Source organism: Canis lupus, chromosome 23 (genome assembly GCF_011100685.1).
Source record: "Canis lupus familiaris isolate Mischka breed German Shepherd chromosome 23, alternate assembly UU_Cfam_GSD_1.0, whole genome shotgun sequence".
In the NCBI taxonomy this organism is placed as follows: Eukaryota; Metazoa; Chordata; class Mammalia; order Carnivora; family Canidae; genus Canis; species Canis lupus.
The window spans coordinates 13301768-13327243 of record NC_049244.1 but is presented as its reverse complement, the minus strand read 5'-3'; the positions used below and the strand labels follow the sequence as shown (position 1 = coordinate 13327243).

Genomic DNA, 25476 nt, shown 5'->3' with positions numbered 1-25476 from the left:
TTGGAGCCAAACTGCCATGGTCTGGTTTCCTCTTACCTGGATTTCAGTTTCTATTGTGAGGAGTTGTTTAAACCACCTCCGTGTCTATTACGTCAACTATAAAATGGAAGTTATAAAGGTACCTATCTTATGTGGTTTAAGTAAGTTAATGTATAAAACATTGTAGGAACACAGAAATTGAGGAGTACCTGTTTGTGTTGTTGTTACCACTCACCAACAATAGAGCCGATACAGATAAAATAGTATTGGGAACAGTACGTATCATTGCCTCCTATAGAATTTTTTTAAGGATTTCTCCTCTGTCTTTGCAATCATTCCTCTCCTTAACCCATATTTCTTGCAACCACAGATCTGATTTCTATCTTACATATCTTTGGGAGTTTGTTTTCCATAATGCTGTGTTGTAGAAACATACAGTAAGGGAGGTGACCCTTTATGTATGGCTTACTTCACTTAGCATAAGACTTTAGACAGTCATCCATGTTGTTGCATTTTTTACTAGTTTGTTACTTTTTATTGCTGAGTAGTATGTGTGTACTATATGAGTATACTATAGCTTATTTTTCAATTTTTGGCATTTATGAATAAAGTGGTTATAAATATTTGCATACAGTTCAGCATATGGGCATATATTAGTATTCCTTTTGGACAAATGCCTAGGTGTGTGGGGTTGCTAGTTTGTAAGATAAGTACATGTTTAATTTTATAACAACTGCCAAACAGTTTTCCAAAGTGGCTATGTTATTTTTCATTCTCTCAACCAAAATGTGAGGCATTGCATTTACCAGCATGTGATATGTTCAGATTTTTAAATTTTAGCCATTCTAGTAGGTATATAGTGGTATCTCATGATTTTAATTTGCTTTTCTCCAGTGACAAACAATTGAGCATATTTTCATATGCTTATTTCCCAATTCTGATTCTTCTCTGGTGAAATGGCTCTCTTCAGACCTTTTGCCTGTTTTGGTTGGGTTGTATTCTTATTATTGGGTTCTAAGAGTTCTTTGTATATGTTGGAAATAAGTTATCTATTAGATGTGGGTTGAGCAAACATTTGCTCCTAGTCTGTAGCTTGTCTTATTTTTTTTTAACAATATCTTTCTATGAACAGAAATTAAAATATTGTTTTCTTGCCTGATGATATTGTTTGGAACTTCTAACATAGTGTTCAGTAGAAGCATTAAAAATGCACATCCTTTCCTTCCTGATTTTAAAGGGAAAGCATTCAGGCTTTCACCATTAAGTATGATGGGTTTGTTTTTTTTTTAATTGATGTCCTTTATCATGGCTTAAGGAAGTTTTCTTGTATTTTCAGTTTAAGAATTTTTATTATCAATCAGTGTTAGATTTTGTCAGTAGTTTTTTGTGTCTATTGAGATGATTATATGGTTTCATTCTTAATTATATTACTTCAAGTTTCTCTACTTAAATACTATTGACATTTGGGGGTACTACATTTGTGTTATAGAGTATCTAGCAGCATCCCTTAACCCCTCCACACACTAGATGCCAGGAGTAAATTCTCCCTATTCCTCAGTTGGGAACCATTGCATTAATTTTTTTTTTTCAGATGTTAAAACAATTTTGAATTCATGCAATCAATTCCACTTGTGACACATAATCCTTTTTTTCTATTGGTGGTTTTGTGTTGTTTATATTTTCTTAAGATTTTTTTTTATCTATATCCATGAGGGATATTAACTCATGTTTTCTTGTGATGCATTTGTCTGGCTTTTGTTTTTGTTTTTGTTTTTTATCTTATTTTTAAAGATTTTATTTATTTGAGAGAGCATGTTCTCGCAAGAGCACAAGCAGGGGAGGGGCAGAAGGAGAAAGAGAAGCAGATTTCCTACTGATGAGGGAGCCCAATGATAGGGGCTCAATCCCAGGACCCTAGGATCACAACCTGAGCTGAAGATAGCCGCTTAACCAAGTGAGCCACCCAAATGCTCCGGTCTAGCTTTGATATGAGGGTTATACTGAGCTCCTAAAATAAGTTTAGGGAAGTGTTTCCTTCTCCTTTGTTTTCTGAAAGAATTTTTATAGGATTTGGTATTGTGTCTCAACCTGGGATGATTTTTAAATACTAATTCAATTTTTATTGACATAGTTCTGTTCTGATTTTGTTTCTTTATGAGTAATTTGGTGTGAAGTATTTATTGAAATTTTTCATTTTATGTAAATGATCTGATTTGTTGGCACAAATTATTCATCATACTCCTTTATAATTCTTTGAATTTTTGTGCAATCTATAGTGATGTTACCTCTCTTATCCTAGTATTGGTCATTTATATCATTTTTCTTGGTCAGTCTAGTTAAAGTTTATCCAGCTTTTGGTTTCATGTATATTTCTCTGTGTTTGTTTTCTATTTCATTGAATTCTTGACTTTTATTATCTACTTTGTATCTGGTTTGCTCCTTTATAGCTTCTTGAGGTTGAAGCCCAAGTTACTTTAGCTATTCTGTTTTTCTGATATGAAATTTAAATTATACTTTCATCATTGCTTTAGCTATACTCTGTATATTTCAGTATGTTATATTCTCATTGTTATGGAGTTAAAATTTTTTTCTAATTCTTGATTTCTTCTTTGACCCATGGGTTCTTTAGAAATGTGTAGTTTAATTTCCTAATATTTGGGAATTTCTCAGGCATTTTTTTCTTTTGATTTCTAGTTCCATTGTTGAAGAATTCTAATTTAGGAGTTTTAATATTAACATGTCAAAGACTGAGTTAAAAAAGCCCTCTATCCAAACCTACCTACCATCTGTTGGCCTTCCTCCTCCCCACTGATGGGTAGGTAGTACCTCAAGGTAGGAAACTAGGAGTTCTCAGCTTCCTTTTCTGCATTACTCTCAAATTTTAGTAGTTCACCAAAAAAAGGTTGATTTGGCCCTTGAACATAGCCTCTCCTTTATATTGACATTCATACTATTTTAAGTTTGGACTCAACCCTCAGTCATATACCAGCTTTTGGACTTGTATTTCTGTTACCAACGGCATCAGGATCTGTAAGGACATTATGCCACTCAGTGTCTGTACCCACCATGTGGTCTCTGTCATATTGTGCTTTTACTGTAGTCCTTGCTTTAGTGTTGTACCTTTCTAGTTGGGCATGACTGAGTTCTAATTTGTGTGTCCAGTATATCCTCGTAGAGTTTTATATATATTAGTAAACACCAGAATTTGTTTGATTCAGAGTATAAATTCTTTCCTCATTCTCTCACAGCCTTTATAATTGGTTTTAGAGTTTGAGGAAATTTCAGGGTGTGGACTATATTTAACGATTACAAGTATATTTTGTTTTTTTGTTAATAGATTGTAGCAGGACTGGGCCCAATCATTTATAGTAAATAAGAGGAATCTTATAAAAACAAGTATTAACTGTGGTAGAAGAGTAATACAGAAGGAAACTATATGATATGTTATGGCTGAAGGAAAATACCTAAGGAAGCAGAAACTTATAGAAAGGATTCAGATTTCATTCAAGAGGGTGTGATTCAGCCCACCGATACCAGTGAAGTTTGATGATTAGGCTAGCCTAGAGCTGCTTTGGAGCTGCCTGATAGGCAATTGACCACTCTCCGGAGTTGAGGCATTTAGGAGTGGGGAGCTGGTGACCTGAAGCATGGTGTACAGTGGGAGTCTACATACAGCAGGGGCAGGAAGCTTTTAGACTGTGTATGGGGCTTTGGGTACCATGTCAAGAGGACTGCAGAAAAGTTATTACAAGACCAAGGCTGCAAAGTCACAGGACTGTGTTTTGGGCCCATGGCTAGGGTCAGCACCACCAGATGTTCTCACACCCATACCACCAACGCCAGCCTATATTGGAAATGATTGGGGAGGCTCTTCTGGAGTGTTCCTTCAGCACCCCTCTACCGAGAAAACTTCATACTCACTATAAAGGAGAAGTACTTAGAAATGCTTTGGTTTACCATAGAACATATATATTGAAGGGTGCATTTGGAGCTAAGAGGCAATAAAATGGGAACCAACTCACAAATATAAAGCACTAAATGGTCATTTGCAAGCTTTTCCTGCTAACATTTTGTCTTTTCTACCTTCAGTTCACTGGTTAGCCTGTCGTTTTTTTCCTCAGTTACTAGGTAGAATCATTTTTTTTCTTTTCTATTGATCTACCTGCCATAGTCTTCTGTGACCCCTTTCTTGGGATTCCTTTTTGTTTCTGGTGCATCTCATTCTCTGAGGACACTATGTCTTCTAGTCTTTCCATTTAGAATTAGGCCTTTCTGGGGGCACCTGGGTCGTTCAGTCAGTTAAGTGGCTGCCTTCAGCTCAGGTCACAATTCCAGGTCCTGGGGTCAAGGAGCCCCATGTCCTAGGGCTCCTTGCCTGACAGGGAACCTACTTCTACATCTGCCCCCCACTCATGTTCTGTCTCTCTCTCAAATAAATAAAGAAAATCTTTAAAAAAAAGAATTAGGCCTTTTTGAAGATTCTTTTCTTTCCCATTTTCCTGGTAGCTACTTTCCTTTCTAAAAATCATCTTTGATCTCTCTAATTTGTCTTCTGGTCCCTGTGATTTTGGCATTGGCACTTGGTTCCAACTCTCACCTCTCTACTCTCTAGAGATTGGGTATTATAGGAATAATTTCTAATCAGCCCTGGAAATTTTTTTCACTTTTTAAAAGGTCAGTATTTTAATACACTGCCTTCCCTATTTACATTTTAGCATGGATCAAACTGGTTTCAGTGGGGGAAAGTGGTTGTGTCTTGTCACACATATATATACTTTGTTTTGTCACACATATATATACTTTGATGTTGAATTCAAAACAGTCTTTCACTAGTCTAATAGAAGTCAGCCTGATAGTATCTTTAAGTGCTATAAACTAGGAATGTTTTCTGTTTCCTTGCTCTCCCCCTCCTTTCATTGCTGTGGGGTGTGTGTGTGTTTGCTTTACAGTTCCCCCAAAGATTACATGTCACCTGTAGTTTGTTTTAATGTACCAGAGGAGGCTCATTTTTAAAGTAAATTTCTTGAAATCAGGTATATATGTTTTAAATAAAGATGACCTTTTGTTGTTGGCATAAATAAGTATTTAGAACTTGTGTTTTTTTCTGAACCAAATGATTATTTTTAGAGGAACATATAAACTTATCTGGGAATTATTTCTTTGTTTCTTTTTTTAATGTTTCATTGATTGTAAATTCCCTTTCTGGTTTGGAGTAATTGAGAATTTTGCTGACATATCCAAGAAATTATTTTAGGGCTACCAACTTCTTTATAGATTATTATTTATTGATTATTATTGATATTGGTTATGGCACATAAAAATTTGTAGATGATAGGTTTTCAAAAATGGATGCTCATAATTTGAATTATCTGTGAGATGTATATAGTCAAATGAAGAAAAATTAGATTAGGTGTTATGCCTAAGAAAACCAACCAAATGTAAAAATGTAGATTTGCTGAACAAGTTTATTTAGTTAAAATCTCAATTTGTTATTATTTTTAAATAGAAAATAAAATAGAAAAATATAATTTTACTTCTGTTAGAAAGATGATTCTTTTTACTGAAAACTGTATAACAGAAAAATCAGGGTTGTTTATAAAATGCCTGACTGTTGCCCAGTGTTCTAAATGCATATATTAAGTGAATCTGAATATCTGAATAACAACCACAACTGCTGTATTTCTTTTTTTAATTTATAACTTTGGATTTTTGTAGTACAAGTGTACTATAAACACTTTTTTTTTTTTTTAATTTGGCAGGCACATTTATAAACATTTGCTTGTTTGTTTTTTAGGTAAAATCTGTAAAAACTGGGTCAGTTTTTTGGACAATGTGCTGCTGCTTGTCGTATTTCTATATGGTAAGAAGTCATATTTTAAATTCTGTGAGGTCTAGCAAGTCTTTGGTAGACCAATTCCTCTTCTTCATCATTTTCCTCTCATTTGGGCTCGTTCTCCACTTCTTTTCCCCTGAAATCTTTAGGATCTTAATTTTTAATGTATTCCCATTCATTACTGCCATTCTCTTCTTTACCCCTATCCTTGGGATGTGTAGCAACTCTTGTTTTAATGGGGAGGGCTAATACTCAACCCCTCAAATACAATATTTGCAACAAGTGAAACAAAATTATTTTTTCGGATGTAAAACTTTACCTGAATAATGTTCCTATCCTCCACATAAACTACCTACATACTTTTTTCATTAGATTACTTCAGATTGGCGTTCAGAATTACTTTTTCATTCTCCTGCCTTTTTCCCCGTACCACAGCCTATAGAGTAATCTTGTGCTGAAAATTAGTGATAATTTTAGGTAAGCTTTTTTTCTGTTTTTAAATAAATTTCATGGAATTTATGCATCCAAATTCCATGCCCCTTTTAAAATGGTTAAAGCCTGGGACACATTCTGTGCAGTTTTCCCAAGTAGTAGCAAACTCATTCTCTTTGAAACTTGCATTTAAATTTTGAAGGTCATTAGGAAATCCTTCAGGTAGGACTGGTGCTCAATCAGAGTAACGTTATTTTTGGTGCAAAATAGCATGTGACTGAAGCAATAAACTGATTTTCTTATATGCATTGTACAGTGCAGGTAGTTCATTACAAAATGAACTTTAATTACAAAATGGTCATGAGATTATTTCAGGCAAGGGCAGCATAGTTACAATATATATGTTAATATTCAGTCTCTCTTTTTTTTTTTTTTAATTTTTATTTATTTATGATAGTCACAGAGAGAGAGAGAGGCAGAGACATAGGCAGAGGGAGAAGCAGGCTCCATGCACCGAGAGCCCGATGTGGGATTCGATCCCGGGTCTCCAGGATCGCGCCCTGGGCCAAAGGCAGGCGCTAAACCGCTGCGCCACCCAGGGATCCCAATATTCAGTCTCTTAATGTGACTATTGGTAAAATGGTTCTTTTAAGCTTTTAATTATTAGAGCACATCTAAAACTTTGGTCTTCAAAAGAGTTTATTGCCTGTTGAATATACTCAAAAACATAATACTCTTGGTTGAGAACAAACATCTTTAGAATCTTTATTAATTTAGACCAGAGTAGTGGTGGCTGGCTGACTCAGTTGGTAGAACACGTGACTCTTGATTTCAGGGTCTTGAGTTCAAGCCCCACTTTAGGCATATAGCTTACTTTAAAAAAATAATAATCACATAAAAAATTAGACCAGAACATACTCAGCTATTCTGATTAAGTAGAATATTATATATTTAAGATATATGTTAAACATTAAAATGGAATCTTGATTTGTAATCCGTTAGTAGGGAATAATTTATACTCAAGGTAGCACCTTTTATTTTGAGTATCTCAAAGCATGTCAAGATTATATGAGTGTTCCTTGTAGTTCAGTTGTTGACTGGTGCTAACATTCATTGTTCTTATTCTTGGTCAAGCTTCTTGAAATGTACTTTCAAAAATGGGTGAAATAAAAACCTTTTTTTTTTCTTTTAAAAATTTATGAACTATATCCTAAGAATCTTTATCTTCATGAAAGACTTTTTACTATCAGCTCACAAATTATAATGTTCTCAGTGTTCTTATTTAGTTTAATTTGACCATTTCTCCAGTGAATATAGAAAAGCATATTGGATTTATGGGATTGTGTTATTTTAATAATCAATAAAGATAAGTAGAGATAGGTTTTTGTTAGGTTATATAAATCAATTTTTAGTATATCTCACAACTGCTGAGAATCCTAGTGTTTATGTTTATTCATTATATATTTAGATTGTCATGACAAGACTTACTTATTTTTAAAAGCAGATATCTTAAATTATTTAACTTTGCATTTCTTAACTCCTAGGTCTCTGCTTGGGGTGGCTATGTGTTTATTATCAACCTTATTCCACTGCATGTATTTGTGTTGTTACTGATGCAGAGATACAGCAAAAGAGTCTACATAGGTAAGTGATTTGACTTGAAATTTCATCTTCTAAGAGATGTTTCCTATACATTCTTTTCATTGAGCAGCCACTTCTGTTTGGCTGTGTTACCCATAAGAAGGTAAAAATAATTTTATATATTTTTTTGCTTTTTCTGTATTAATAAGGTTGGTCATGTATTTTTACCCAAGTGCATTGTTACCAATTTTTCCTTGATGAGTTTTTGCTTGGTTTTTGTAGAAATTAGTCTACATAATATTTGTCAGCCCAGCCTTTTTTTTTTTTTTTTTTTTTTTTTTTTTGGTAGAATGGGCTTCTATTATGAAAATCATTCACATATACATATTATTCAAATTCAGCGTAGTCAGGAGATTGAATATTCTCAAAATAAACAGTTTAATAAACCTTTGAAAGCTCTCTCTGTGTAATGTATGGTAATCTTAGTCCATTTGGGCTGCTAAAACAAAATACTACAGAATTTGTAGCATATAAACAACAGAAATTTCTCACAGCTTTGGAGGCTGGAAAGTCCCAAGACTAAGGTTCCAGAATGGTCAGACGTTCTTGTGAGGGCTCCCTTCCTGGTGCATAGCTGATAACCTTTTTGCTTTGTCCTTACATGGTGAAAGGGATGATCTAGTTCTCCAGACAGCTTTTGAAAGGGTACTAGTCCCTGAACTCACACTACCTTATTACCTCCCAAAGGCTACTTCCTAATACTGTCACCTTGGGCATTAGGTTTTAAACTTAATAATTTTGGAGGGACACAAACAGACAATAGCATAGACTGAGTCTTTTTCCTATGAAATCTTTATTTTCTCTCTAGGTTTTAAAACATGTCTTCTGAATAAGATGCCTAGTGATAGATGTTGTCTCAAATCTTAGAGCTCATTTTCTATGAAGGCTGAACTTTTATGGATTGAATTAATCAGAGAGAAGTTGTGGTCTGAACCCAATGTCTTAATAAAATAATACAATCCCATTATGATAATGTTGTTGGTAAGCAGTAACACTAAGATACAAAGCTTATTTTCTTAATTAAAGAAAAAAACAGTAGTTTGGCAGTTCTTCAAAAACTTAATCATAGAGTTACCATATGACCCAGCAGTTCAACTCCTAGGTATACATATATAACCAAGAGAATTGAAAGTAATTATTCACACAAAAAGTTGTACACTAATGTTCATAGCAGTATTCATTATTCCTAATAGCCAAAAAGTGAAGACAACCTAATATCCATAAACTAATGAATGGATAAATGAAGTATGGTATATTCATACAGTGGAATATTTAGCCACAAAAAGGAATGAAGTACCGATACATCATGAGCCTTGAAAAGTAAAATAACCCATACACATAAGGCCATATGTTATAGGACTCTTTTTGTATGAAATGTTCAGAATAGACTAATCCTTAGAGACAGAGTAGGTTTAGCAGTTACTAGGGGTTTGGGGAGTGGAAGAGTGACTGCTAATGGGTATGGGGCATCACTGAAATAATTTTACACTACAAATGATCCTGTTTTTTACATGTACTTAACTCATTTAATTTCATAACCACACTGTGAGTGAGTAGTAGGTACTATTACTATCCTATCCTCATTTTACAGATGAGGAAACAAGAAAGGATGTAATTCATTCAAGATCATTTGGTTGTAGCCTGAACTTAACATGTTTTAGCTGCACAACCCATGATGCTAAAACTTACTGTTAACTGTGTGCCTACCATATAAATAAATACCTTACTGTTGAAATACATCAATCAGTGATATATCTCTACTCTGAACACACTGTAAACAGTCTTTGGGATCCAGAAAGGAAGATGATAGATTTTAAGTCTCAACTTTTTGTTTTAGAAATCTATAAAGGAATTGTTTTTTAAGTTAAATGGTAATAGGGGAGGAACTAAGAGGTTGTTTAATTTAAAAACTTTTGGGTCTTGAAATTATTTTTTCCCAAAGATTTATATATTTATTTCAAAGGGGCTGGGGGCAGAGGAAAGAGAGAATCTCAGGCAGACTCCCCGTCGAGCACAGAGTCCAATGGAGCTCGATCCAATGACTCCAAGATGACCACCTGAGCCAAAATCAAGAGTCAGATGCTCAACCAACTAAGCCACCCAGTGCCCCAGGTCTTGAAAATGTAATGGTTAGGGGAATAGGATAGGGAGTAGATTGAGGGATAGATTTATTAAATATCCTTGAATCAGGAAGAGGAAGAGAGCCAGAGTAGTCAGAAGTAGCCAGATAAATATATTTGAAGAGGTCAAATGAAAGGATTTTCTACCTGAAAGTATAAGACATGAGCAGTGTCCAACTTCTTTTGAGTGTTAGCACTAAAATCTAGTAGGGTAAAAATTAAGAAAAGACCTTATATTTGATGAATAAGATTTATCTTGTAATTTTACAAAAGTATGAAATTAATACTGCTTATTTGGCTCTTGAAAATGTTTCTTCTTTTCACAGGGAAGAAAAATAAAATAGTGTGATGGTATTATACATGTATATGAAGTTAGATTAGTAAATGCCTCAGATAATTTCATAGTGTTCAGACTCTCTAACCCACCTTCCTTGTTCCTTGATCACTTATTCCATTCATATAACTAAGAGTATTTGAGGTGAGTTTTATGCTCTTTTATAGTTCTAAATAGATGGAAAGTGATGGTGTAAAACAGTCAATTCTCTTTCTATATCCTAATGTATCAAGATTTAAGTTCAATTTAACCTAGCTTAATGGTCCTGGAAAATATGAAAACATTATAAAGTGTGGATATAGATATAGATATAGATATAGATATAGATATAGATATAGATATAGATATAGATTGTCCTCTCATTTTACCACATACCATCCTTTGTAGTTTTCTCTCCAGGTGAACAGAAACATTTAGATAAAGAAATAATGACTGATAAATGCCAAACTCTTAACCATGTGTTTGATTGGGTTTTCATTATCAAATTAAATGAAATAAAAATGAATCATTTGAAATAATTATGAAAAGTGGTTTTCCCTTTTAATAAATTTTTTGCATATGTCTTTAGAATCCATTGGTAAGCCAGGGGAGACTCAGTTTGTTCACATGTGGAAAGGGGGGCACTGGAAGTTAATATGGATGTAGGGTAGATATGGCACAGGAGGGCATGAGGGCAAGGGAGAAGAAAAGCTCCTACTACTTGAAATTTGGGTGGGGAGGAATTGTATAAAGTTAAATTATTTCGTGAAGAAATATTCTAGACGTGGTATATGTCACTATATTCAAATGTGAATTATACAAAGTTATGTTTAAATAGGATTCTGATGTTTTAACAAGATAAAAGAACACTCATGTCTTATTTTGCATTTATAGAAAGACTGGTCTGCAGATATCACATAACCCTAATGAGATGTAAAATTACTTAACCTTTATAAAAGTTTATCACACTTTATTAAAGATGAAGATATGTTTAGGGGGTGTTCACTATGGTGTAAGTTATAATTGCGAAAATAGTTTGTTCCATTTAAATTGTAGTGTTGCCATATCATAAGAAATACTATGGCATCATTAAAGTTAGTATTTGATGATATAGGAAAATCTGAATAAAAAGCAGGCAGATAGCAAGGATTACTACTGATATTTCTCCTTCATACTTTTCTCTGCTTTTCACATTTTCTACAATGAGCATGTACTAAATTTATAATAAATGAGACTTTTTCATTTACAGAAATATGAATTTTATCTCTGATGACTTATAAGGGTCTCATTACATTGGAATAATAATCTAAGGAGAAGGAAGAAATTGGTTTCTAGTATTGATAAATGATTTTTAAATGTCACTGGGGAATTCACTTATTGTCTTTGTTTTCTTTAGTGAGGTAGAGTAAGAAAAGTAACAGTCACCCTTTTTTAAACAATTTTTATATCTAAAATGTATTTTTATTTATGGTAATATTTTCTGGTGAAATCATCATATAAAAAATTAGATATTATAGACATACCACATACTTTATTTCTGTACAAATTATTCTAGGAATTTAGAGTTTGTGAGTGGAGAAAGATAATCTTGCTGTTGAGTGAATTAAAAATAAAATCAGAGGAGTGCCTGGCTGGCTCAATTGGCAGAGCATGTAACTCTTGATCTTGACATCATGAGTCCAGGTTCCACATTGGGCATAGAGCTTACTTAAAAGTTTTTTTAATTAAAATTAAAACCAAAAAATAAAAATATTTAAGCATTGTATTTATACTTGGCAATATATAAACGAAACATACCTAATGCTAAACAACAAAAAATTAAAAGAAGGGCACTTGAGACACCTGGGTGGCTCAGTGATTGAGCATCTGTCTTTGGCTCAGGTTGTGATTCCCAGGGTTCTGTGATTGGGTCCCACATCGGGCTCACTGTGGGGACTCTGCCTATATCTCTGTGTCTCTCATGAATGCCTATGTCTCTGCCTCTCTGTGTCTCTCATGAATATAAATTAAATCTTAAAAAAAAAAAAAAGGACACCTGAGTGGCTTAGTTGGTTGGGCCTCTAACTTCAGCTCAGGTCATGATCCCAGGGTCCTGGGATCAAGCCCCACATTGGGCTCCCTGCTTCTCCCTCTTCCTCTGCCTATTGCTCCTCCTCCTTGTGCTCTATCTCTGTCAAATAAATAAATAAAATTTTGAAAAAAAATTAAAAGGAAAAATTGCATGTAAAAATTCTAGGATACAAAAACTGGAAGCACTAGAATTTAGTTTGTCTAATTTTACCTTTTTTTTTTTTTGAGGTAATTCAAATCGGTTCACTAGAGAATTAAATGTTTAATAGATAGTTATATGCTAGCAGCCAATAGGAAGGCACAGATGATCAAAAGTTGGTCTCTTTCTAGGGAACTTATAATGTACAACATAATTAATTATTGCAGTGTAGGGAAGCCCAGGTGGCTCAGAGGTTTAGTACTGCCTTGGGCTCGGGGCGTGATCCTGGAGACCCAGGATTGAGTCCCACATTGGGCTCCCTCTGCCTGTGTCTCTGCCTCTCTCTTTCTCTCTGTGTGTGTGTGTGTGTGTCTCTTGTGAATAAATAAATAAAATCTTTAAAAAAAATTATTACAATGTAATTACAGCATATGAATAAAATGGAAATGGGAAGGAGTTTATGAAAACCAGTTTTGACTTTTGAGTTTCAGGAAAGTCTTGTTAGGCTTTCCAGCTGACTGTGTCCTTCTGAAATTTTGGAAATAAATTTTGAGAGGAGAAAATAGTATAGAAATAGAGATAGAAAAAAAAATAGAGATAGAAGGTTTGTGATGATATAACCCTAAATGAGAGGTGCTATAATGGAATGTGAACTGCAGAGCAGTTCCTGGGCTAGTCACTTACTAGTGATGCAACTTTGGGAGGATTACTTAATTTCCTTATGCCTTAGTGTTCTCATGAATCAAATAGAGAGAATTCCCACCTTGCAGAATATTAAGGTTATTAAATGAAAAGTGCTACTTAAGTGTTTGCTTTGTTGTTTGTGTTAAAATTATGAAGGGATAACTAGACAAGAAGAAATAGTTCCAGAGGCTGAGAGGTGATTATAAAGACTGGGGATACCTAAAGATTGTTCCTTTTTTTTTTTTTTTTTTTTAAATGAAGATGTACTTTCACTACAGCTGTTTTTGATTATGAGAAGAATAGCAGAGAAATAACACTTGTACTTACATAAAGTACCAAATAGCAACTAAAACACAACTAATAATGGAGTGGTGTGCTTATTTTTATTTATAATTTTCAAATTAAAGATAATGTATATAATTGAGAAAGTCAGATATTCTACAAAGTTTATTTATTTATTTATTTATTTTTGGCTTCCGACAAGTGTTACATGTGTTCCCTCCGCCTCCCTATCCCCTCCCTCCCCAGTTTTTCCAAGCAGCCAGTAAACTCCTATACATCCTTAGAGGCACAATTTCTGGGTGTCTCCCCCCAACACCAAGGCCCAGGGGCATTCCCACTCTTAACTTGGCAAACCACAAAGACAACAGGCAAGGATTTGGGAGTCAGGAGCAGGGTGTGGGGAAGTAGCCAAAGCTCCCCACGAATCCACTGTGTGGGACTGTACAAGGGGAGCTTCCTCTGTGAGTGGCATGCCTGCCCGCCATCCTGGCCTCGGGACTCTCCATTGGTGTGGCCTGCTGGGTGGTTGTGCCTGGCAACCAGCTAACGATTATGGAGTGCTCATTATCAGCATTACAAATGTAAACATCCCCCTCCGAGCAATCAGAAAAGAAGGCAGGAGCTACATTTCCCCTGAGTGTGAGGAAATTTCCCACCTCCCACCTACACCCTTGCCAGCTGCCTTGGAGAGTCTTCTTGCCACATCTCTTCTCCAGATGACCCCATAGGGTCCCAGACTTTTGCCTTAAAACACAAATAAAATTCCTTTGCTGAAAAGACGGCAGCTGGATGAAAGATGGGGGAGGGGATGGAGGCTGAAGCCGCTTGGTGCGTGCCTAGGCGTGTCCCATACTTTTGATCACATGGAAAGTTCCAGCTTCTACGGCAGACCATTCCTGGACCTCTACTCTACCCCCACCCTCGAGAGTTTCTCCACCCTGCTTATCCCTACACCTGTGTAGTTCTTGGGTCCTGCAAGGAAATCACTCTTATCACATTCCTAAGTGAGGCCTCAGAGCCCCAAGCTTCCTTCCACCAGAACCTTGGGCAGAATAATGTCTTCACTCTTCCGGGCCCACAAAGCTGGTCACACCTTCTCAGCCTGGTTTGTTATCCCTGGCCCAGTGATCTGGAGCTCCATCCTTTCCCCCAGGGCTGCCAGGGGGCCCGACATTGGTTCTCCAGTGTCCTGGGAAAGGGGCACCGTATTCACCACTAACCGAGGAACTGCCCACCTTTGGAGAGCAGCACTGCGAGTTTTCTTTTAGCGATGGGGTCTAATGGGGAGCACTTCTCCTTGGCTCTCTCAAATCATCCTATGTTGGTGGCCGTCTGCTTAGCCGAGGAGCTGCCCTTCTGTGTGACCTGAACATTCTTCCCAAGGCAGCTCTTAAGCACCTCGAACAGCCAGGCGTAGGAGACAGAAACCAGGCTGTCTGGAAAAGCACATGGGATTATGGATGTGCTCGCTGATTTAGAAAGCATCGAACTGCCGCAAGTGGATAAGGATGTCAAGAACCCTCGGTGGTGGTAGGCACCTTTCCAGTCCAACTCTTGAGAGTACTTTCTTTCATTGCCAAGGGCACAGATGTGTCAACTGGGCTCCGGGGTCGCCCACCGCCGTGACAGTCCTCCGGGGCTGCTGTGGCCCCCAGGCACGCGGGGGCTGCACCTGGCCCGGCCGGTCGGTGCGACTCCCCCTTCTCCAAAGTTTATAAGCAAAATCAGCACATCTTTTTTTCCATCTTTTCCTTAATTGGCTCACTCCCTAAATTCTTATGTTGAGCCAACCACTTTCTTAGTTCTTTCAGTTGTTCCTTTTGGTTTGTTAAAAACTAATAAACTTCTAAAGGGTTCTGACCACCAATTCCAACTTGTGGGAGTGGTTTTCCCACACCATCAAACAGTTCTCTGACACCAGCTGAGTGTCCTACCATTCAACTCAATTCTGATACCATCAATCCTTAGGTAGGCATCTGAAGCCGGGTTCAGTTAAGGCTTCAGTCCCACAAGACTGGCCTCTGCTTTGTATGCCAGTCACAAGTCTGGGTTGTAACCTGTGTTTCTAACCATATGGCTGTATATCAGAGGTTCCCATGACCCCCTCCTTGGTTTGATTACTTTGCTGGAATAATTACAGGATTACAGGTTTATTATAAAAGGATGTAATTCACGAGCAGCCAAATGGAAGAGATGCATTGGGCCAAGTATGGGGAAAGAACATGGAGCTTCCATGCTCTCGCCAGGCACTTCACTTTCCCCAAATCTCCATTTATTCAACCTGAAGGTTTTTGGAGCCCTGTCCTTTTGAGGTTTTAGGAGACTTCATTACAGGGTCATGATTGGTTAAACCGTTGGCCATTGATGATTGAATTCAGTCTTTAACCTTTCTCCCATCCCTGGAGGTCAGGGAGGTGGGATTGGAATTCCTAACCCACTAATCTTGTGGTTGGTTCCCTCCAGCAACCAGCCTTTATTCTTAGGTGAAATGCAAAGGTCACCTCATTACCATTATAAAAGACACCTTCGTTCTCATCACTTAGGAAATTCCCAGGGTTTTAGGAGCTCTGTGCCAGGAACAGTGGATGAAGACTAAATATATATTTCTTAATACGAAGCACAGTAGCACAACTTGAAACTCCTATTTCTTGATTTTTATTTTTCAATTTTCGATGCTGTTGATCGTCTATTATTTCTTCCCTTTTAAGATTTAGCTGTCATCCATGTATTTATACTCAGATATTTCCTATCTCTGCTTCTAAATGCACTTTTTAAAAATAAAATCTGATATCTGTTTAAATAGGGAAGACTACCAATTTTATTTTTTGAAATACATAGAACTCTTTGTTTTGGTAAATGTCCCTTGAAAAACACTATGATGGGCTTTAATTTTGTGGGCTCAAGATCAGAAACAGCTCCATTTGTTCACATGAAGTTTAGTTGGTAAACTATTCATGACATTAACTTTCTGTACTCATACCTATCCTTATTAACATATCCCATAATTATTGGAGGAAAGGGTTGAGGAAATTTTCCTTAGACTTGTTTATAATACTTAAGGATTCCTTTTATAGTGGGTACTGTACAGTGCCTTTCTCAGTGGGTACGTTAAAGTTACTTTGGGGGAGAATTTTTTACCTCAGGTGTACACTTGAAGATGCTCTTGCTTCTGCCATCTATGTTGTTAATAGGACTCATTAAGTAGGTTGTGAAGGATTAGTCTTCTATTTTCTTGCTTTAAGACCCAGGATATACAGAATAAGAGTGTCACCTATGATTTAGCAGTAATCATTAGCTTAATCAAAAAGGTTTCTTCAGTGAATAGAAACAATGCATGTTCATGTTCCACAAGCTAAACAGGAGTAAATCATTTGATACTCTGACTAGAAGAATAGATTTGAGATTTTCTTTAAGAGTCTGTTCTTACTGAGAATTTTGTCTCATATTCCGGAAGACTTGCTTTTGTGTAGTATAAATTAACAGATTCTTAGTAGTATTAGTTAAATGAATTTAGAAACCTAGTTATCCATAGTAGTTGACATTAAGAAAGAGATATGTTAAGAAGAACCTAAGCAAATTAATTTTTAGTGGTAATATGATTTATGATTCTGCATGGTTTAAATTCTTTGTTTTATCTTAGTGTATGAGTGCATTAAGGTTGCTGGTAATTGTCTGTTACTGCTTCTTTGCATATTAAATTTAGTAACTGATCTCAGTTGTAAAGGAGTTAATTATCTAGGAGTATTATCCAACACTTAAAAGTTATGTAAAGATTATATTTCATGGGATAGCCTCAGCGGGTGGCTCAGCGGTTTAGCTCCGCCTTCAGCCCAGGGCGTGATCTTTGCGTCCCCGGATCAAGTCCCACATCGGGCTCCCAGCAAGGAGCCTGCTTCTCCCTCTGCCTGTGTCTCTGTGCCTCTCTCTCTCTGTCTCTCATGAATAAATCGATAAAATCTAAAAAAAAATTATATTTCATGACTTTTTTCCTATAGTCTTCAAAACACACACTATTTATATTTTAATGTACTTTGATAACTCATTAACCACTGTCAGAAATTAAGTGAATAATGCTTTTCATATGATAGAAATAAAATTCAAACCCAGATATATTTCTCTTTATTTTCTGCCCTACTATCTTTGATGTCATTTTAGGTATCAGTATGAAATACATATGCTATTTTTAAAAGTTATAATTGTCTCTCAAGTGTTTTTGAACAAGTCATTGCTTCTTTATACAAATTGAGCTTGTAAAATACCTGTTTCAAAGACTGATCCTCTACGTAGTTAATGATGAACAGTGTATTTGGAAAAGAAAGTATTTACTATATATGTCTGCTAATTGTTAAAGAAGAAGAATTATCCAGGGCAGGCCTGGTAGCTCAGCGGTTTAGCACCACTTTCAGCCCCAGGTGTGATCCTGGAGACCTGGGATCCAGTCCCATGTCGGGCTCCCTGCATGGAGCCTGCTTCTCCCTCTGCCTGTGTTTCTGCCTCTCTCTCTCTCCTCTCTGTGTATTCTCATGAATAAATAAATAAAATCTTAAAAAAAAAAAAGAAGAAGAATTATTATCCATATTTTTATGGTTCTTTTTTTGTTTTTAAGCTTTAATTCGTATCCTGTAAGTTTCTTAGCATTCTTCATCTGCTTATTTACCCAGGGTGCACAGTAATCAAATAGTAAAAGTATCTTTGTTAATCAAAGGCTTCAACAGTCTTAAAGTCCTTTAATCATATTTGTTAACAATGAGGCAGAATTGCTTGAATTTTAAGATCTTTCTCCACAGGTTTTCTTTTGGTTAATACTGTTTTGGTTGAGAGAGCAGAGGGATGGCAAAGGAATATTTTGTTAGCCCTTTCCATTAAATATATATCAACCAGGATATGAAGCAACCCAGAAATGCTAAGGTGATTTAATGGTAGATCATAGTTAATGGAAATGTAATATTCATAAAACCTTTTCCAACTTGAAGTAAAAGGAAGTACGCAGTATTTTTTTTAAGATTTTATTTATTTATTCATGAGAGACATATACAGAGAGAGGCAGAGACACAGGCAGAGGAAGAAGCAGGCTCCCCGCAGGGAATCTGATGTGAGACTCATCCCCAAACCTGGGGATCACGCCCTGAGCTGAAGGCAGACGCTCAACCTCCGAGCCACCCAAGAGTCACAGTACACAGTATTTTATAAGTATAATGAATACTATCAACATAAGTCTTGGCTTTGTCTGGGAGATGGTACTTAAAGGTTAGTTTGAATAACAGCAGGAGCTTCTTGAAAAAACTTAAATGGAGCTTGAATCAGAAGTTTCAGTGCCTTTTATTTTCTAGAACAACTTGTTTTGTGCCTTAAGTCAAGGACAGTAGTTTTCTGAATTAATTTGGCTCTACTCCATATATACCTTTGGATAAAAAAATAAAAGTATTTTAACAGTGAAAGATGTTTAGGGTCTGTTTAGAAGATTAGTATTTGACCCAAGTCAAAGAGATTTTCTTTGGCTGTAAATAATCAAACAACAGTAGACCTTGTAAACATCTAATGGCAATTTTTTCTGGAATTCTTTGAGCACTTTGGGAATATTATATGCAGTAGTGAATGCCTGTAACTGTGCTTCCACAGGATGGCAGTGTGGTAACATTTTCATGATGTAATAAATGATTTACAACATTATTGGTATTGTGCATTTTCTTAAGAGTTCACTACTTTGATGGAAAGCTTTGTTCTTCTGGTTTATAGGTAAGAATTGTAAGTTAACATGGATGGGTAGAAAGTTGTGTTAGATATGGGTATTAAGTAATTTGTTCAGGAGTCCTAGAGAGTTCATAGGACGACTTAGTAGGGAATGATTGCTGTCTGTGGGTTTTTGTGTTGTTGAGGTCTTCTGAGAATGGTAGAGATGTTGTCCACTGCCTCTTTAGTTCTCATGTCAGAAGAGATCTCTCCTTGAAGTTTTTGTAGAGCCAGGGATTTTTCACTGATGTGACAGGTACTTGATTCATTGTATCGTAGTTACATACATCTCTGATTTTCCCAATTAGATATCTAACTCTTAGAGAATGGAATTGATCTTAATGATGGTTTGGGTTTTTTTGGTTTTTGGTTTTTGGTTTTTTGGTATTCTTAGAGTGCCTTGACCATAATGATATAAAGTTTATATTTGAATGAATTAATTAGGTAAATTTTAAACACAGATGCTATTGTACAAAGCATGGAGGAAAATATGTTTTTACTTAGTAGTAAAGATTGTGTTTATTTTTAAGAATTGAGAGTTACTTCTTTCTATTTGAGTATTATCTAATTCTTATTTTCTATGTTTTAAAACATGGCTTTGTAAATGGGATTTAAATTGAGATACAGAAATGTCTGTCTAATTTTACAGTTAAAGAAGAAGGAAAATATTAAGCAAGAGGAGTTTGTGATATTTTATATTACCTAGCAAGCAATCCTGACTTTTATTTAATGGAAATACTTGTCTGTGTAGTAAGAAATGCTGTTAGGAGGAACATCTGTCCCCCTGTGTAAACATCACAGGATCAGTGATCCAAAAAATATAAAAATAAGGAAAACATGAATCCAGTTCTCTTAGAAGAAAATGGTGATCTTTGGATTATTGCATATATTATTCATTACTTTGTATCATTGGTGCATATCTGATATGGATAAGAGTATTCAAAGGTAAAATATTGTTGAACTTATTTCTATTCAGTTTTATTTGGCATTAACCTATGTTTACAAACTAATACAAACTGAAGTCCCATCTGGTCTTTTTATGTTTTCTGAGATGGAGTTTCTTTTTCTTGAACAACTCTCCCATCACTCTTATTAAATAACTTGGATTCTAGTGCATCTGTTTCTATAATAAAGACTTTTTTTCTTTACCAATAACAGTGTCTCTGTGAACTTGCATAAAACCACTGAATTGAGAATATTATGAGGTTTATTCTTCTTTTTGAATAAGTCTGGATGAACTTGAGCAAACCACTGAGAGGAAACTTTGATAGTTCCCAAGCAAGTGGTTGCTGAACTTTTTTACATTGCCAAGCATGATAATAATAGCTCGATTTGAAGAGAGAGAATATGAATATGAATAGGTTTGTGTGTGCTCACCATACCTTTTAGTGATTATTTCTGGAAAATATGACTTAGGGAAGTAAATGACTAGAGACTTTTTACTTTTTGTTTTTTTTCTAAAACAAAAAACGTATTACGTTTGCAATTAGACCAAACTAGTAACCTATAGAGACAAATGAAGATTCATGTTTACTTTGCACTGGGATGAGGGGAATGGGGAACAACTGCTTAATGAGTGTGAGTTTTCTTTGGGGTGATGAAAATGTTTTGGGACTAGAGAGCAGTGGTAGTTGCATAACATTGTTAGTGTACTAAATACATCTAAAATGTTCACTTTTAGATGATTATGCATAAACTTCACCTCAAGTTTTTTTAAGTATTTTTTTATTCATATGTGCCACTTGTCATATTTAATCCAAATTCTGTGACATAGTATGAACATTCATTGTTCATTGGTGTTTGCAAGAAAGAGAAATCTAGCCTAAGAGGTGATGGTGCTATTTAGACAGAAGTAGACTTACCTATAATTAAAATACATAAATGACATAAGGTTAATCCCAGGCCTGGCCTTTCTAGTTGTGCCTTTCTATGTTCAGTATTTGTCTAGGGTTTGATTTCTCAGCAGAAGGTGTCTAGTAGAAAGCCGGTTGGTCATAGAGCCTTAGAGTTTTTTGTTGGTGGGAAGGGGATCTACAAATCTTTTTATCTAAACCTCACTCTATAGAGAGGAAACTGAAATTTTTGTTACGTAGTTGTTCAAGATCACTTCTTCCCATTTTTTTCCTGATTCTGCCTTTGACTGTTTGCCAGGGCATCTGCACAATACTGACAGAAACATACTGATACTAGAAATCCCGTCAATCAAATTGATTGATAGTTTATGTCACATAATATAGAAATTCTTGTTTACTTAATTCTTAATGTATTTATATTCAAATACCTCACTGAAGGTAATTCCATTCCATTATTAATATGCCTGGAAAGTACATTATTAAGTGGATGACTTCTATAGTCTCTAGACAATCAGTTCTCTATTATCTTGAGGATATTGGAAACTTTATTCACATATACTGATTCTTCCTATTAAATTTACTTGAGCTTCTTATCCTTTTCCTAACACTGTAGTCATCTCTTACCATGCAGCTCAGGAGACAACTTAACATTTGAACCATTAGCCCATGGTTTACCTTCCATAGATGGCTTTCTTTTGAAAGCAAATAAACATTCCTTCTCAACTGAGCAGGGGAAAAGAAGTGTATGCTGAAGGCTGTGCTACACAGAGTGTAGAACATGAATATATATACTATAACAGTTCTCTTCCTAAATACACTCCAGTCTTTTTTCCTAATAGAATACTTTATTTGCCAACAACTATGGACTATGCTTCATAAGATGATGTGAATAAGCTTTATAAATGGAACAATTTTCGTATTATTTCAGTTGGATTTTATCTTCATTTCTAGATAAACTTCCAATTACAATGATTCCCAATTCTAACTTTCTCTGTAATGAACTGAAAATAGTGACCTAAATACAACTAGTGTGTTTTGGCTTGACTTTTGTATACTTAATCTCTTCTTTTATGACATAAAACTTAGTGGACAGGTTTTAGTGGTTCTCACTAAGAGGTACTATACGAATGTTAGACTATAAAAAGGATGTGGAATACTTAACTTTTGAAGCAGGAGCAGCTATTTGTATATGATGAGGATCAGTATTCTTTAAGTCATGCTTCAGAGTAATGCCAGTAGGAATAGTGTTTATATATTAAATAGTTTCTGGGGCATGTCAATTATTATTAATGATAGATTGAAAAGTTGATTCCATTTTAGGAAAAGGAAAGTAGCATCAGTCTCCTAAACTGTTCTAAATGATATTTTGCAAAATAAAGTACTTAAAACGTTTTTTAAGGATCAGCAGAAAGAATTTTCATGATTTATAATTAATCAGCAAATAGAATATCAAGTAGAGCGGTCATTTCAAGATACTGTTCTTAAAATAAGGTCAGTTAAAAATTTGCTTAAAAATATGAGTTATTGTATACATTTATGTTTGAAGTACTTAATGGCAGTAGTAAATTATCCTTGTTTCCTATTTTGTCTTTATAGCATATAGCACTTTCTACATTGTGGGTTTAATATTATCCATGCAGATACCTTTTGTGGGATTCCAGCCAATCAGGACAAGTGAACACATGGCAGCTGCTGGTATGAAAAAAAATATTTGCTTTCCTTTTTCTAAAGAATATGTGAATGTATAACCAGCCAGTCCTGAAGGGAATTAAGTTCTTTCAGAGTTTTGGGTTTCTTTAAGTTTACATCATATTGGTTCTGAAACGTTGCCAGTAATATTTTATAAATATTGAATGTCTTATAGAGTTTTATTAAGACTTTGTGATACTGTGTTCCAAATGAGCCTATTTTCCCAGCTACTGTTGTTTTGAAAAAGGAAAATCTTCCCTTTTCACAATCCATGTTATTTGCAAACAGTAAATAACATTTGCTTTGTTTAAACAAATCTTAAACAGTATATTTGTACACTGAGTTTACTGTACTACCAACTTTGCATTTCAGCAAATTTAGATGGAACATTTTATGTCCTTTACATCTCACTAAAATATATTTTAACTGAAATTAAATGGCTTTTATATTGATTATGAAGTAGTTTAATTCTTCTCCGTATGAGCAGACTATTTTGCCATTATTAATCTAGGTCACAATTAACAAGATAATGGGAAATATTTGAATAAAACTTTAACAGATTCTTAACACAAAGTCTGTGTCACCCACAGGCAGTCCGTGGGTAGTTATTTTATTTGCAACATTTTATAAATATTTAACTCTCTGACATGATATTCCCTAGCTTTTATCAGATTCTCATATCCAGTTTTGAGCATATAATCCTTTATAGCAGTGTGTGTGAAGATACACAATCACCTGACTTTTTGTTAATGGGTTCTTATATTTCCTAAAATGTAAATATTTTACTATACTTACTTAATCATTCTAAAATGGTTAAAATTCTAAAATTCTGAAAAACAACTCTTATGACTAAATTTTTTAAAAGAAAAATCAATATGCTATATGGGTTTAGGGTTCTCTTGTGCCTATTAGTTTTACACCTAGTGCTTTTGTATCGTGTTTTGTATATTTTAACAATTTTGTATATTTTAACAAAAGTACTTTTTTGCTGTTACTGCTTTAATTTTATCTTATATTCAATTTATACTTAGTCATTTAGAATTATATATAAGTGTGTAACTAAGGTTACAGCCTGTCACTCAACTATAAATGATAACTACTCAGATTCTCCTGATCCAAGTCACTTGTATCCTTCAATAAACTTTAGGACTATTTATAATGATGATTCTATTTTTTTAGCCCCTAGAAAGCATATCACTAAAATATGGGACAAGGAAGTAGTTTAATGTGGTAAACAGGCTCTAGTTATTGAAATAAGATTTTTCTCATCTGGTCCATGTATGAGGAGTCTGATCATTTTTAAAATAAGAATATCAATTTTTTAAATGCTTTAATTGGTTAACTGTTATTTGACAAAGGAAATGTTGGTTAGATGAAATGACTAGTCTTTGATATGTGTGGTACAGGGTATCCTAAGAAGCTCTTCTAAATTAACATTTTTAAATATCTTTGGGAAAGTACTTTTGATTATTTATATCATCCCTTTCTTTAATTAGGTGTCTTTGCATTGCTGCAAGCTTATGCTTTCTTGCAGTATCTGAGAGACCGATTAACAAAACAAGAGTTCCAGACTCTTTTCTTTTTGGGTGTATCACTAGCTGCAGGTGCTGTGTTCCTTAGTGTCATCTATTTGACTTATACAGGTAAGTGTCATCACCTGTAGATTGTGAATCTTGTCTTTAGATTATTCAAAAAGGTAATTACTTTAAAAATTTTGTACATTTTCTATTTTGTCCTAGTAGGTTAAATACAACCACAGTTGTATTCTGTCTAAACAATAAAAAATAATAGTAAAAGTTACTAAAATCTGAATAATACTACAAATGTGATTTTTTTTAAACTCTATCTTAATTTTAGTGCTTTAGCCCCACATAGATAAACTTTCAAGCATATTTCTCTTGATAAATGAATAGCCCCAAAGTGTATAAAATTCAGAGTTTCCAGTGTTACTTACTGCAGTCTTGCCATTTTTGTTTGCATACACTTTGTCTTTCCAGCTTTTGAACACTCAAACCAAATCAGTTTCCATCTGCTTCTAGATTCTAAGTGACTTTCTAATCCTGACTTCAATTGTCTCTATAAACAAATCCACTTCTCTCTAAAGGTATTCCATCTGTCAAATTAAAACACTAGCCTAGCTCAAAATCAAGAAGGATTAATTACAAGAGTAAAGGCAAGAATATTTAAAATCATCTTTGCATTTATCTAAATTTGGCATACTGGATTATTTAGATGTTTTCCCCTTTTTTAAATTATCAAATGCTATCTTAATGTCTTAGCTTTATTTTACTTTACTAGTCAACTAGAAGTTTAAAGGAGAATGTGAAAATTTTTTATGATTTTTATCTCTCAACTTTTATTTCTCTGAGAATGTGATCTCCATGGATATTTGTTGTTATATGATTACTAACCTTATTTTATCTGACTGCCAGCTGCATGAAATACGTTGTCACTTACAAAAGAAAAAAACAACCCTGAAATTATTTAATATTAACTTATATTAACCCATAACAATCAGTAAAAATAAACAATAAAAAGGCAGATTGATTTCCTCTACATTTTTTCTTCCAAGGTTACATTGCACCATGGAGTGGCAGGTTTTACTCATTGTGGGACACTGGGTAAGTGCGGATAAGTTATTTGCCCTAATACTATTTTAAAATACCATTTTTTCTCTGTTGTTCTATTTCAGTATCTTGGCAACGTTTCTG

At 34.9% G+C, this 25476-nt stretch overlaps 1 protein-coding gene across 2 annotated transcripts in view; it reads left to right on the top strand.

Moving 5' to 3' along the window:
- The window catches only part of STT3B (STT3 oligosaccharyltransferase complex catalytic subunit B), a 106724-nt gene that overhangs the window by 63476 nt on the left and 17772 nt on the right, over nucleotides 1-25476 (top strand). For both annotated transcript variants that reach the window (XM_038570618.1, XM_038570619.1), the window contains exons 4-8: nucleotides 5774-5839; nucleotides 7789-7888; nucleotides 22673-22771; nucleotides 24262-24408; nucleotides 25338-25386. In XM_038570618.1, the coding sequence (XP_038426546.1) occupies nucleotides 5774-5839; nucleotides 7789-7888; nucleotides 22673-22771; nucleotides 24262-24408; nucleotides 25338-25386 (461 nt within the window). The remainder of the gene's footprint in view (nucleotides 1-5773; nucleotides 5840-7788; nucleotides 7889-22672; nucleotides 22772-24261; nucleotides 24409-25337; nucleotides 25387-25476) is intronic.